Source organism: Hyperolius riggenbachi, chromosome 6 (genome assembly GCF_040937935.1).
Source record: "Hyperolius riggenbachi isolate aHypRig1 chromosome 6, aHypRig1.pri, whole genome shotgun sequence".
In the NCBI taxonomy this organism is placed as follows: Eukaryota; Metazoa; Chordata; class Amphibia; order Anura; family Hyperoliidae; genus Hyperolius; species Hyperolius riggenbachi.
In genome coordinates, this window is record NC_090651.1 from 270,640,939 (window position 1) to 270,654,948 (window position 14,010).

At 44.9% G+C, this 14,010-nt stretch overlaps 1 protein-coding gene and 1 long non-coding RNA gene across 3 annotated transcripts in view; one reads left to right on the plus strand and one right to left on the minus strand.

The window, feature by feature from the left end:
• Positions 1 to 2,158, minus strand: part of LOC137522742 (uncharacterized) — a 29,474-nt gene extending 27,316 nt beyond the window's left edge. Inside the window, exon 1 of the long non-coding RNA XR_011022425.1 lies at positions 2,040 to 2,158. This is a non-coding gene — a long non-coding RNA (uncharacterized lncRNA). The remainder of the gene's footprint in view (positions 1 to 2,039) is intronic.
• The window catches only part of TMEM25 (transmembrane protein 25), a 43,181-nt gene that overhangs the window by 27,050 nt on the left and 2,121 nt on the right, over positions 1 to 14,010 (plus strand). Inside the window, exons 4-8 of one of the 2 annotated variants that reach the window (XM_068242802.1) lie at positions 1,707 to 1,946; positions 2,052 to 2,183; positions 2,460 to 2,487; positions 9,003 to 9,103; positions 11,966 to 12,034. In XM_068242802.1, the coding sequence (XP_068098903.1) occupies positions 1,707 to 1,946; positions 2,052 to 2,183; positions 2,460 to 2,487; positions 9,003 to 9,103; positions 11,966 to 12,034 (570 nt within the window). The remainder of the gene's footprint in view (positions 1 to 1,706; positions 1,947 to 2,051; positions 2,184 to 2,459; positions 2,488 to 9,002; positions 9,104 to 11,965; positions 12,035 to 14,010) is intronic. The other variant, XM_068242803.1, reaches the window with a different exon arrangement.

A 14,010-nucleotide genomic window follows, 5' to 3' on the forward strand; every position in this document is an offset into this window, starting at 1 on the left:
GTCTGCTGCCCACATTACGATATTCTGGTGACTGACTGCTGCCCACATTAGGATTTTCTGGTGACTGCTGCCCACATTACGATATTCTGGTGACTGCTGCCCACATGGCGATTTTCTGGTGACTGCTGCCCACATGGCGATTTTCTGGTGACTGCTGCCCACATTGCGATTTTCTGGTGAACTCTACCCACATTACGATTTTCTGGCCCACATTACGATTTTCTGGTGAACACTGCCCACGTTACGATTGTCTGGTGAATGCTGTCCACGTTACGATTTTCTGGTGAACGCTGCCCATGTTACGATTGTCTGGTGAATGCTGTCCATGTTACAATTTTCTGGTGAACGCTGCCCACATTACGATTTTCTGGTGAACTCTGCCCACATTACGATTTTCTGTCCCACATTACGATATTCTGGTGAACGCTGCCCACATTACGATTGTCTGGTGAATGCTGTCCACGTTACAATTTTCTGGTGACTGCTGCTCATGTTACGATTTTCTGGTGACTAGTGCCCACATTACGATTTTCTGGTGAACTCTGCCCACATTACGATTTTCTGGCCCACATTACGATTTTCTGGTGAACACTGCCCACGTTACGATTTTCTGGTGAACTCAGTCCACATTACGATTTTCTGGCCCACATTACGATATTCTGGTGAACGCAGTGCCCACATTACGATTGTCTGGTGAATGCTGTCCACATTACAATTTTCTGGTGACTGGTGCCCACGTTACAATTTTCTGGTGACTGCTGCCCACGTTACAATTTTCTGGTGACTGCTGCCCACATTACGATTTTCTGGTGAACTCTGCCCACATTATGATTTTCTGGCCCACATTACGATTTTCTGGTGAACTCTGCCCACATTACGATTTTCTGGCCCACATTACAATTGTCTGGTAAAATGCTGCCCACTTTACAATTAATTTACAGTGAAACGCTGCCCCATTACGATTATTTGGCACCTATGGGGGGGCCCCATCCAAATATTCGCAGGGGGGCCCAGTGATTTCTAGTTACGCCCCTGCCCTCCTCCCACCTCCCTCCTCCCACCTCCCTTCTACCCTTCCCTTTAAGCAACCTAATGTTTCTATTGCATTGAGCATAAATGGTAAATTTTAGGCCAGCTTCAGTTACTACTGCAGTGGTACAGTGGTTAGTGTGCTTGCCCACCACACAGTAACATCTGGGTTCGATTCCCAGCCATGGTATGATGTATACTGGTTTTTGAAATAGGATAATTCCCTGGCAGATGAGACCAGGAGGAAATAGGTAGAAAGGTAGAAGGGGAGGTGGGAGGAGACCCACAAGAGGCTAATTAAAATCTCTGTAGCAGCAGTCCCATAACTAATTAGTGTAGGCAGACAACTGAGTCAAATGGGATAAGGACCTTGCTTGGAGGAGGGAGGGTGGGCGGGCTTACAGCAGTGAGACCACTGTGTTTGGCAATAATGTGTCTGCTGACAGTGATATGGAGGGTCAAAGTTTTGCTCAATAGAGCATTATGGGGCGAATCGAACTTCCGCAAAAGTTCGCCTGATGCAGGCGAACCCGAACCCCCAAAGTTCGCCTGGAACCGTTCGCAGGCGAACCGCTCGCAACATCTCTATTTGTAATATCATTATTGTCTACCCCTGCATTATTTTGTCAAAACACTAGCTGATGTTGACTGTAATAAACATACTTTTCTCCATGCAGTTCCACCAGAATCTCCTATCATGCCATCTTCTACCTCTGGGTTATCTGTGGTACTCATCCTAATGATACAAACCCAACCGCCACCCGCTTTTACCCTACAAGACCAGAGTGGACAGTTCCTCCTAAACTCCTCCCACGTCATGTTACTGGATACTCGAATTGCTGAAGCAAATGAAAACCTTCAGGTTAAAGTCAACACTGAACATATGAGATTTAGCCCTGCTCCTGCCAATGCAGAAGGTGAGTTGCCACGGTCACAATAGTAACGTTTCATATGACTGTAAAAGTGTAAACCTTGCGTTCTTGCAGTAATTTTTATATGCTCTCATTCACCAATTTTCCTAGGTCTTCTGTCAACCCGACTAGAGCTCTCTGTTTTTTCTCTGGTTGTGGCAACCTCTGCCTTGGTTGTTGGAATCCTACTGATTAATGTGGCAGCTTGGTACTTTACGCTAAAACGGAGGAGGAGACATAAATGTGAGTGATGGGGAAAAGCTGCGGAGGTAAAACGTATGAGGGAGGTGAATGGGCCATTTATAAATGTGCAAAGCAGAATAAGAAACAGTCATACAATGCAATAATCTGACTGAATAGGTTTAAAAAGGTATTATTAATGACAAGTAGGCACCTTACGGAAAACTTACGGCACCTTACGGAACCATCTGTGTCATGTCTGAGAAATGCACTGCAGTATGTCTATCTGTATCTAGATAATATGCTTAACAGCTTACATAGCTTTTCCTACTCATTTAGATGGTGCAGGAATCCAAATGACCTTAAGGTGAGACATTGTTCTTATAAATCCCTTTTATTTGCCTGCAGCTAATCCTTGCATGTATACGGCTGAGAACTCTGTGCTCAATAAGGCTTAAAGCAAACCCGAGGTGGTTTAAAGAAAAAAATTCTTAGATACTTACATTAGGAGATGGAAGCATCTAGGTCTTCCAGAGGCTTCCCACGTCCTCCTCGAGACCACCGCCCCTGCCCAGGACCCTCAGTAGCACAGAGCTGTTCATGGGCGAGCGGCTTCAGTTTACTACATAGGTGCAGATGGACTCACGCAGGCACAGTATAGCCGCACTCATATATGGTGGGGAGCCCAGCCACGGGAACATTTCCATCGATCTCTTGCCGGGTATGTTCAGAGGGTCCCCGAGCAACAACGTTGGTACCGAGAAGGAGTTGGGAATCTAACTTGGAATCTAATCTAATCTTGGGATCTAACTTTTTTTTTTAACCGCCTCAGGTTCACTTTTAAGTGCATGAAGACCTGCAGATTAACACAATAAATAAAGCCGATATCCTGGAAAAAGACATTTATTTTAGTTCTGGATATTGTGGTAAGTGATTACCCTAGAAGCTCTGTTGTATTTCTATTATTATCTCATGTTCCCATCATTGAGAAATTCCAGATCATGGGTGAATATCTCTCAGTGACAGGGACAGCTGCGAATGATACATTTCAGAGAGTAGAATGGGGAAGAGTTCAAATCCCCAGCTCACTTTTATGGCTGTGCCTAATTTCCTGCCCTTTGGGGCTATGGGCTTTAAATAGTAAAACACAAAGCTTCATTCCTTCATGGACAGGACAAGGGATGAGGGCAGATGTCTCTAATGCGGTCACAAACACTACCCAACCCCACACAAGACAACTCCATTCCATACTATTTAAAATAGGTGCCCACGCTTTTTCAGCTTGTAAACTACTTCGAGAATTACGACTTGAAAAAGATTTACCAAGTAGAATCTACCAACAGATGCAAGCCACAACTGCAGCTCATGCACAGCAGCAGTCCGTCAGTGATTACCACAAGCCACAACTGCAGCTCATGCACAGCAGCAGTCCATCAATGATTACCACACGCCAGAACTGCAGCACATGCACAGCAGCAGTCCGTCAGTGATTACCACAAGCCACAACTGCAGCTCATGCACAGCAGCAGTCCATCAATGATTACCACACGCCAGAACTGCAGCACATGCACAGCAGCAGTCCGTCAGTGATTACCACAAGCCACAACTGCAGCCCATGCACAGCAGCAGTCCGTCAGTGATTACCACAAGCCACAACTGCAGCACATGCACAGCGGCGGCCCATCAGTGATTACCACACTCCAGAACTGCAGCACATGCACAGCAGCAGTCCGTCAGTGATTACCACAAGCCACAACTGCAGCACATGCACAGCGGCGGCCCATCAGTGATTACCACAAGCCACAACTGCAGCACATGCACAGCAGCATTCCGTCAGTGATTACCACAAGCCACAACTGCAGCACATGCACAGTGGTGGCCCATCAGTGATTACCACAAGCCACAACTGCAGCACATGCACAGCAGCAGTCCATCAGTGATTACCACAAGCCACAACTGCAGCACATGCACAGCAGCAGTCTGTCAGTGATTACCACAAGCCACAACTGCAGCACATGCACAGCGGCGGCCCATCAGTGATTACCACAAGCCACAACTGCAGCACATGCACAGCAGCGGCCCATCAGTGATTACCACAAGCCATCAGTCAACTAGATGCATATAATAGAGTCCTCCTCAGGAAACCAAATGGAACAGTACTTGACCAAATAGAGCCACAATCAGGGGCGTTGCTAGCCCCAAAGATCAGTGGCACATGCCTTGGATCTATTCTGGGGTGCCCTGGATGTCTCTCAGGCAGAGTCAGCTGTTCTGCCTCAATGGCGGGTATGCTGGGAGCTGTGGTGCATCAATCGAGGCTATGCTGGGTGGTGAGGTGCCTCTATGTGGGCATACTGGGTGCTGTGGTGCCAGGCTGGGGACTGTGATGCCTTTATGGGGGCATGTAGGGAGCTTTGGTTCTTCTATGGGGGCATGGTGAAAGTTGTGGTGCCTCAATAGGAGGCCCGTGGGAGCATGGGCGGTGATCCATTAAAAGGTCAGGGAATGCCATGGGGGAACTGCCAGATAACCTGGTCGCAGGTCAGCATGCCCAGCAGAAAGCCAGACTAGCCAGCACAGAAGCCAGATAACTCTGCCTACTTATGTTTAAGTAACACTGCCTATTTATGTGAAATGCTGCATTTTATTTTTTTTTTGCATTAATAGAGAGGGGGCTTCATCCAACATTTATCTGGGCAGGCCTACTTAGACCACTATTGAGTTCATGTAAATTTGGCTCCGTGACCACACCCACATTCTGTCACATAGCCACACCCATTTTCTGTCTGGAGTGCCCAAAAAGTGCCCTGGATCTCTTAGGATCCTAGCAATAACCCTGGCCACAATATCATGCTTACAATATGCTCAGTGTCTGGCAAAACTGCAATGAGCGGTAGCACATAACACCTCTGAATGCATGGCTCCCCAACCTTGCAACATCATAATCCTCTACTAGGCTGTGCAAAACTTCAGGACAGCATATCACACTAAGCTCATTCAAGTCAAAGAGACGGAGTACGACACATAGGTCACAAAGGTGGGGGTGTCCTTTGCGATCTACCAATAGATCACAATCTACCCAATGGGTACCCCTGTAGTAAAGCATCTACAGAGATCTCCATAAGGGACCCAGCAAACCAGGACTGGATGGTATAACAAACTGGCCACTATTATAGTGTTGTGGATGCTGCATTCAACTTCTAGTTAACCAACCTTTCAGCAATACTGACCGTGCTGGGCTGTTATAGATGAGAGTGGCAAATCCTAGTCAGTTCATAATGCCAGGCATACACGTCAAGATTCTCCCTTATCAATCGAGCCGCTGATAATATCCGACAGGTCCGATGACCTGCCGGATAGATTCCCCGCTCGATCCCCGCCGGCGGACAATAGCGGGGAATCGAGCGGCTGATAAGGAGGGCCGGCGGGGACGAGCGGGAATCGATCTACGCGCACGCACGGGGATGCGGCGGGAGTCGATCCGGCGGCTAATGGGCTGCCGGATCGACCCGTGTATGCCAGGCATAAAATATTTAATTAATCCGGTCCAGGTTTCCTGGATGATTTTTTGATGATATAAACCAGTCATTGATGCTTTCAGATCTCTGGAGATGTCTTATTAACTTCCCTGGCGTTATAATTATTTCCAGATTTAGGGTCTAAAATGCTGAGTACACACGATGCAGTTTCCCACCTGATTGAAGAGTGATCGGACAGGAAGTTGCATGGTGTGTACATGTCCGAAGTGCACTAGATCGATAAAGCTATCGATTTTCCAATTATAAGTGCACAAAATCGCCCGATTCCCAACTGTCTGGCTTGAAATTGCATGGTGTGTACCCAGCAAAAGCCATGCAATTTTTTCACAAGCTTTTACACGCTAAAAAAAACAAAAAAAACAAACAAAAAAAAAAACAACATACCACAAAGAGATCTGCAGCAAGCTCCTGCATATAACTCACTCAGGCACAGGATTACCACCCTGAGCTGCAGAATTCCGTAAGAGCGATATGGAGGATGCCATATTTATTTCCTTTTAAACAATGCAACTGCCTGGCTGTCCTGCTGATCCTCTGCCTGTAATGCTTTCAGCCACAGACCCTGAACAAACACACAGATCAAAAGTTCAGCAGGACTGTCACGCTATTTGCATTATTTTAAAGGAAATAAATATGGCAGCCTCTATAACCTTCTCACTTCAGGTGTCCTTTAAAACAGGCCTAATCAGGATTCCTTTTTTAAAAACACGAGCAGCTGTCTGTGATCACATGTCCCTATGCACCTCCCAGCAATAGCAGCATGTCTCAGTTTGTGATACTGCTCACAAGTTACCGTAAGTTAAAGCTCAACTCCAGCCATGACAGTAAAAAATAAAAAGGAACAGATACAGTACTTTCCTAGGTAGACCACTGATAGTCCCAGTCCTCCTTTACTTTTCAGGCCTCTATTTGGCAAATTTTAAAGTCAAGCGCGATCGATTGAATTCGATTGGCTCGAATTCAATTAGATTCAATTTAATGGTGTAGAGGGGGCTTTAGTTGTCAGTCTCTCAGGACAGGGAAAATAAACGTCTTCCCCCCAGGGCCCCCTGTGGCTTCTGCTCCACCTGCAGCTGCATCCCTTGCAGGGTCTATTGTTACGCCCCTGCTACTGGCCAACCTGCAATAATGATGCTGGTTTGCTGTAACAGCCTGCAATGGATTTTTACTTTCTAGTTTCTACAGTAACACATGGCTTCTGCTGCCTGGCCAGTAGGCACATTTCCTAAGCCAGACCTGACTGTATTATCATCCAAGAATAAGTAGCTGTATCTAAAAATGGGCCTGGCCATACTGAGCAAGGTGATGTCACGCTTCTGGGACTGGAGTTATTAATCTTTAGCTCTGTGAAGATTGAAATCTAGACTCTGCAATGTCTAATCCTTTCACAAGGGATCTCTGTGACTGAAGGCAGAAAAAAGTAAAAGCTAGAAGGCTTTCAGAACATTCTATCCTCCCTCTACTGGTAATAACTGAACTGCTGACAGCAGGCCAAGAAAACCATAGGTATGGGTAGAGGGATGGTTGTGAGGCTCCTATGAAAGATGTTACTACTACTTTTGCCATTCACAATATTTTTTATCATTATTAAAGTTAAAACTATCTGGATTGCGGGAAGCAGCCATTACATTAAGAATTTATGATTGAGTCAATACATAATTTGGTAGAGCATATAGAAAATATATTGGTAGCGGGTAAGAAATATACTTGACATCATGTGACAGGCAGCCTATTGGGCCAATCAAAGGGTGGGGATCACTTTAAAGTTACTGGACCCAAAGGGGTCCAGGGCAGGATGAGTGAAGTGCCCACTATTGGCGGGCGTAAGCTACTACACACAGGATAGCAAGCGCTCCTCTGACTAAAGTTGTTAATGCACGTTATGCTGCCAATATGGCGTGTAGGGTTAAATAGCGCACATAGGGTTAAATAGTGTGAGTAACAGGAGGTTACTTGTGCTATTTTCTTAGTGAATCAACCCCACTGTGCAAGTTTCAGCCATGTGTGCACAATATCCAAAAATCGAGGCGCGATCACTCTTCAGGCAGGGGTCACATTTGTCTGCACACCATGCATTTGGGCAAATGGGTGCGTTTGTTTCACAGAAGCTAATGTAATTGATAGGGAAAATGCTGTCAGTGCTGCACTGCTGTTTTTTTCCTGCATGACAGCAGACAAGTGTGACCCTTGTCTCAGCGATTTGTGGGCCCCCTTGCGTCCCAATTAGTCACCATCTGCTGCCTGCAGAGTGAGTGGAGACTGTGGACTTGTGAAGGTAGGTTGGCTGAGAGAATGTACTGCCACACTGTTATAAAATGACCTTGGCAGCGAACCCTTCTCTAATTTCATGGGAACAGAAGGGATTCTGACTGCTCTTCTGCATTGTGGTGCCCGCCCCACTCACTGTGCCCTGTGGTAGATTTTCATGTGGCTCCTTTGGCCGCTTGTGAATCTGATACACCTTGATTAACTGATCAATAATCATCACAGGGTTTAACAAAGGCCTACTCTGCTGATGTCTTTCAGCTGTCTGGTTGGTACCTTGAGTTCCTTCCTGTGTTTGACTGCTAGCTAGCCTCTGATCCCTAACTGTCTCCTGCTGCTGGTGGGGGGTAAGCTCTGAACCCTGACTGCCTGGTTTTTGCATGGGTGGATTCCTGCTTCTAATAATGCCTCCTTTCCTGAACTGGCTAACCTTTTTCCAGCAGGCATGCAGGTGCTGTTGGTGACCTTTCATGTTTCTTTCATTGTTGGTGACCTTTCATGTTCCTTTCATTTTCCCCACATCTTGTCTTTCCCAAAGTCACTGCTCACCTTGCACAATGCTACCCGCAACTGTTTGGGGTGCCACTACACATCACCCAACCCCCCCCCCCCCCCCTCCAACTCACACCTCATCACCAATGCTAGCCTGCTCCCCTGAGCTGAGGAGTGTTATGCTCTCCTTGTCATCTTTCACCTCCCTCTCTATCATGAGCTCTTTGACTAGTAGGAGCTTCTGACAATCCACCCAGTTTCCAATGTTCTGTGCTGCTGATGCTTCAATGCAGAAGATAGAGCAGATACAGCCCATTGGGTACGCTACTTACTCTGGTTGAGCCATTGTAGTGTAACCAACCCTTACAAGCGTATGGTTCTTAAGTTGTGTATGATATTATGCCGGAATGTACTATTCTTGTTTACATCTGGGACCATACAACTAATCCGGATTTGAAAATTTAACAACATTTGGCCACAACACTTTTATTTCAAAAATGAATAATTAGATTAAGCATGGGTAGATTGTTTATATCTTGAAAATACATGTTTTGGAATATCAAGTTGTTCTTGGTTATGTCCATAGCGCCTCCAATAATATGAAGCTGAAAAATAATTGTCTTCCGAGAGAGCACTTGTCCTTACCATCTAATCTGCAGCTTAACGACCTCAGAACCCATACAAAAGGTAGGTGACTTTTAGAACTATGTTCCGTAAGAAAACTGGAAAATTTCATAAGGTTAGTGTCACACGGGGGGTGGGGGGCAGGGTATGGGGCTGCGTTGCACATCCTGTAAAAACAAGCTCGCAAAGGGGTGGTAAGGTTGCATTGTGCGTTACGCAGGGATGTGACGCATACAGTACATAAAATGTATGCTTCACTATAACTGTAAATGCGTGTTTCAGTTCATCAGCATGTCTCGCGCTATTCCAATGGATTCCAGTCCGCTGCACTGCTAATTCAATATAATGACATTGCATTTGCCATGCGATTATACTGTCTGATGTAACGCAATGTGCCAGTGTGAAAGCAGCCTGTTGACTGTTGACTGTCCATTAGTAGTAAACCTTCATTAGTGAGCGAGTGCTGTAAATTATAGCAGGGTACAATTTCATTCATTGTTAGGAGTTACTAGATGTCATTGTTCCTTGCTTTTACTTGCCAAATAGTAACATAATGGGGTTGATTCACTATAACAAATGGAATGCCTTATCAGAGTTAACACACCTTATCAGAGTTAACATGTATTATCATAGTTAACACACCTTATCAGTTAATATGCCTTATCAGTGTAGCATAGCGAGCGCTATGAACTTATGCAGCACGGTGGCATAGTGGTTACCGCTCTCACCTTGCAATGCGGGGTCCCCGGTTCATATCCCAGCCAGGTCAACATCTGCAAGGAGTATGTATGTTCTCCCCGTGTCTGCATGGGTTTCCTCCGGCTACTCCGGTTTCCTCCCACATCCCAATTTCATTTCCCAACATTTCCTCTAAATTGGCCCTAGACTATGATACATACACTACACAATACATACATAGACATAGGACTATGGTAGGGATTAGATTGCGAGCCCCTCAGAGGGACAGTTCAGTGATAAGAGAATATACTCTGTACAGCGCTGCGGAAGATGTCGGCACTATATGAATACTAAATAATAATAATATGCCTGCTAATTGGCAATGACGAGATCTCCACTCGTCCTGCCCTGAGCCCCTGGGGGTCCAATCACTTTAAAGGACATTATACCGGCACTTTGTTTGGCCCAATAGGCTGCCTGTCAAGTTTCCTGTCAAGTGACAGCCAGCCTATTGGGCCAATCAAAGTGTGGGGATAATGTCCTTTAAAGTGATTGGACCCGCAGGGGCTCAGGGTAGGACGAGTGGAGCTCTCGTCATTACCAATAAGCAGGCATAAGTTCATAGTGCTCGCTATGCTACTCTGATAAGGCGTGTTAACTCAGATAAATCATATCAACTCTGATAAGATGTGTTGACTCTGATAAGGCACGCTATTTGTTATAGTGAATCAACCCCAATATGTTTATATAAAGACTGAGGTATAACAAGCTCAATTTCAGTACAGTCCTTGTTCTGTTTGTCCAAATAAGAACAAAGAAACCAAAAGACACGAGATACGCCTGTTATTCTATCAGAGGTGAAAAAAAAATGTCTTACTACGCTGTTCATTTCCTTCAGATAAATCCTTTTTACAGTCGTTATTTCATATTCAGAATTTTGAAATGGAAGTTAAAGAATGAACTTAATTCCTTTTTGATTGTAGATAAATCAAATGTAAGTCTACACAGATGGGGGTAAGGCACTGTGAGGCTGGTAGGACAGTGGACAATGTTTGGGGAAGTACATAGTGGAGTTTGGTGATTAGAACATAGACCTGGGTTTAACGTGTAGTTGGAGTTGTGTAAAAGTTGTGTACTTGTATAGTGTGTACTTGAAATGGTATGAAATCTGTGTAAGCAAACATTGCCCCAAGGCACCTGTTAAATGGTCTCCCAAACTCCCTTAAGGTAGCAACTAACAATACAATTTGCTGAATGGTCGTTTACAAGCTATTCTTCGTGTTAATGATTGGAAATTATCATTTGGGAACACTAATGGACAAAAATCTCCTAATCGATCGATCAGATTAACCGGTTGCCGTCCGCGTCATGCCGATGGGCGTGGCCGCGGCAGCAGCCCCAGGACCAGCTAACGTCAATTGGCGTAAAGTCCTGGGGCAGCAGTTTGCAGGAGATCGTGCGCAGGCTGCACACGCATCTCCCGCTTGGTGGGCGGAGCGGAGCCTTCAGTCTCCTAGCGGCGTTCGCCGCTCGGAAGACTGTTACATGGCGAAACCGCCGTGTATTTACATGTACAGCGCTGCGATCAGCAGCAGCGCTGTACTGGGGACAGCCGTGTGACACGGCTGTCCCCCTGGGGGACAAGAGAACGATCGGCTCTCATAGGCAGAAGCCTATGACAGCCGATCGCCGTGATTGGCCGGCTGGGGGGGGGGGAGGGAGGGGATTTTGTAAAAAATAAATAAATAGTAATAAATATTAGAAAATAAATATTTATTTAAAAAAAAAATAAACACAGGGGGGCGTTCAGACCCCACCAACAGAGAGCTCTGTTGGTGGGGAGAAAAGGGGGGGGGGATCACTTGTGTGCAGAGTTGTACGGCCCTGCAGCTTGGCCTTAAAGCTGCAGTGGCCAATTAAGCATAAATTGACCTGGTCACTAGGGGGGTTTAACACCATGGTCCTTAAGAGGTTAATGAAATCGATTAATGATTCTGTTTTTTTTTTTTTATAAAAATATGATCGGATGTGTTGGAAAAATCAGGTTGATTGCTTTTAAAATTGAATGGTGTATGGTAGGTTTGATAACATAATCTAATAAATCAAAATCTTAAAAAAAATTATTAAAACATTAAATCGTGTAGCACTTGTATGTCATTGCCAATATCTCTTACTGTTCAAGTGCTATGAAACAGTAACAAATGCCATTTGGCAGAGTGTATTTCTATCTGAATGTTTGTGCTGCAGGATTTGATGACTCAGCAGATGACACACAGGATGATTTATCTGCACCCCATAAAGGCTTTAATAATACTGGTAAGCGATAACTAATAACCTTCCTAAAAGAGCATGTGAGCAATAATAAGTCACAATTATGATTTTTGTATGCAGTTAAAAATAAAACCTTAAATCCTCAAGAGTTTTACATATGGCAGGTGTTTGATAGAATTATGAAATAACAGTCCCTATGGCCTTTATCTAATACATGCATTTTACAGTTTTGTTTTATATACTGTATGATTAGCTAGATAAAACTCAATGTTTCATATATTGATTTCACTGTAAAATTCGAAGTGCCTCCTGATTCCAAAAGGTATCCAGTGGAAACATGCACTTAGTTATAAGAAAGCAGGAGAAGCAGCCATGTAGTAGAGACAGAAGTGTGCTCAGGTCCGCAGTCTCCATGCCACCGGGACCGTAATGTCGCTTCTTTACTACAAGATAGGCACCACTTTAGTACAGACAAGATCTTTTAATCACCTCAAAAACCTGGGTTTTTCTCTATAATCTTGAGCATTCTTTTATATTATATATATATTACCATATATACTGTATATATACGTGTTTCAAACTGACCTTATTTGAGGTAGGTGGGCGGGGATTTCCCGCTATTGCAGTTTCCCATCATGGCCACTCATGGGGCTTGATTCACTAAAGCGTGATAACTGCTATCACAGCAGTTATCATGCGATCTGCTGCGCGCGAAGGTTTGCGCGCGTAAAGGATTACAATCGCGTGTAAACGAAGGTTTGCGCGCGATCACGTGGGTGTTTTACGCACTTGATCATGCGCAAACCTTTGTTTATCACGCGGCGTAACCCTTTACGCATGCAAGCCTTCACGCGCGGCAGATTGCGTGATAACTGCTTTGGTAAAGCGCTTTAGTGAATCAAGCCCATGATGTGAGAATGTGTGATTGGGCTGCAGTTACCTTCTTGCTTATGATTGGTCACTGATATGTTTATAAGACAGCCGTCATGGCTGGACTTTTCAGAGCGGTTTTAACAGCTCCACAAAGAGCTAGGAAGCTCGAAACAGTGTCTGTCACTGCAAACTTCATGTATCTTCTTTGATGTGATTAAAAGAGCTTGTCTTTACTACAGTGATGCCTGTCCTGAAATATACAAGAAACATGCACTTAGCTGAGCCCAGAACCTCAGTCATGTACAATTTCATGTGACTTTCTAAGACCATGTGCATCACCACTCTAGGTTGGTAGGTTCTCTAGATTGATATTTCAACTGAAATCAGGGGAGGACTGGGACATTCTGGTAGGGAAGGGGGGGGGGCAACAACACAAAGTGGCCCTTTCATGAAAGCCCCAGCCTATGTATATCTACCTTTTGTGCAAATATATTTATGGCAATTAATGGAAAGCCCCCCCCCCCCCCCACACACACACACAATATTTTACTTTACCCCTATCTGCTGTACCCACACCCTTTCACGCACAGACAAATTCAACATGCCTGACAGAGTAGCAGTGGCTCTCCTTGTGTGCCAGCACCTCTCTGTCCAGTGCTGTGTTGTGTGCCTGCAGGGTTCTCTTGGTCAGCACTGCAGCAATCCTTTATCCACATATGAAATGCAGCAATCATTACCTCACACAGGACATGCAGCAAATGTTACCCCCCACATGAAATGCAGCAAATGCTACCCCACATATGAAATGCAGCAAACGTGCGTGCTGGCACCGCTCTGCACAAAATTGTATTGTCATTTGCCTGCAAGTTCTCTTGATCAGCACTGCAGCAATCATTTTTCCATATATTAAATGCAACAAATGTTACCCCCCACATGAAATGCAGCATATGTTACCCCACACATGAAATGCAACAAATGTTATCCCACGCCTGAAATGCAGTAGTCCTTTCCCCACATATAAAATGCAGTGATAAATTTCCCTACATTTGAAATTCAGAAATGTCTACCACCAACAAAAAAACATATAGCTTCAGGCTAGGTTAACATTGGGACTGAAAACAAATTGTCTATCAGATAGATATGTTAAA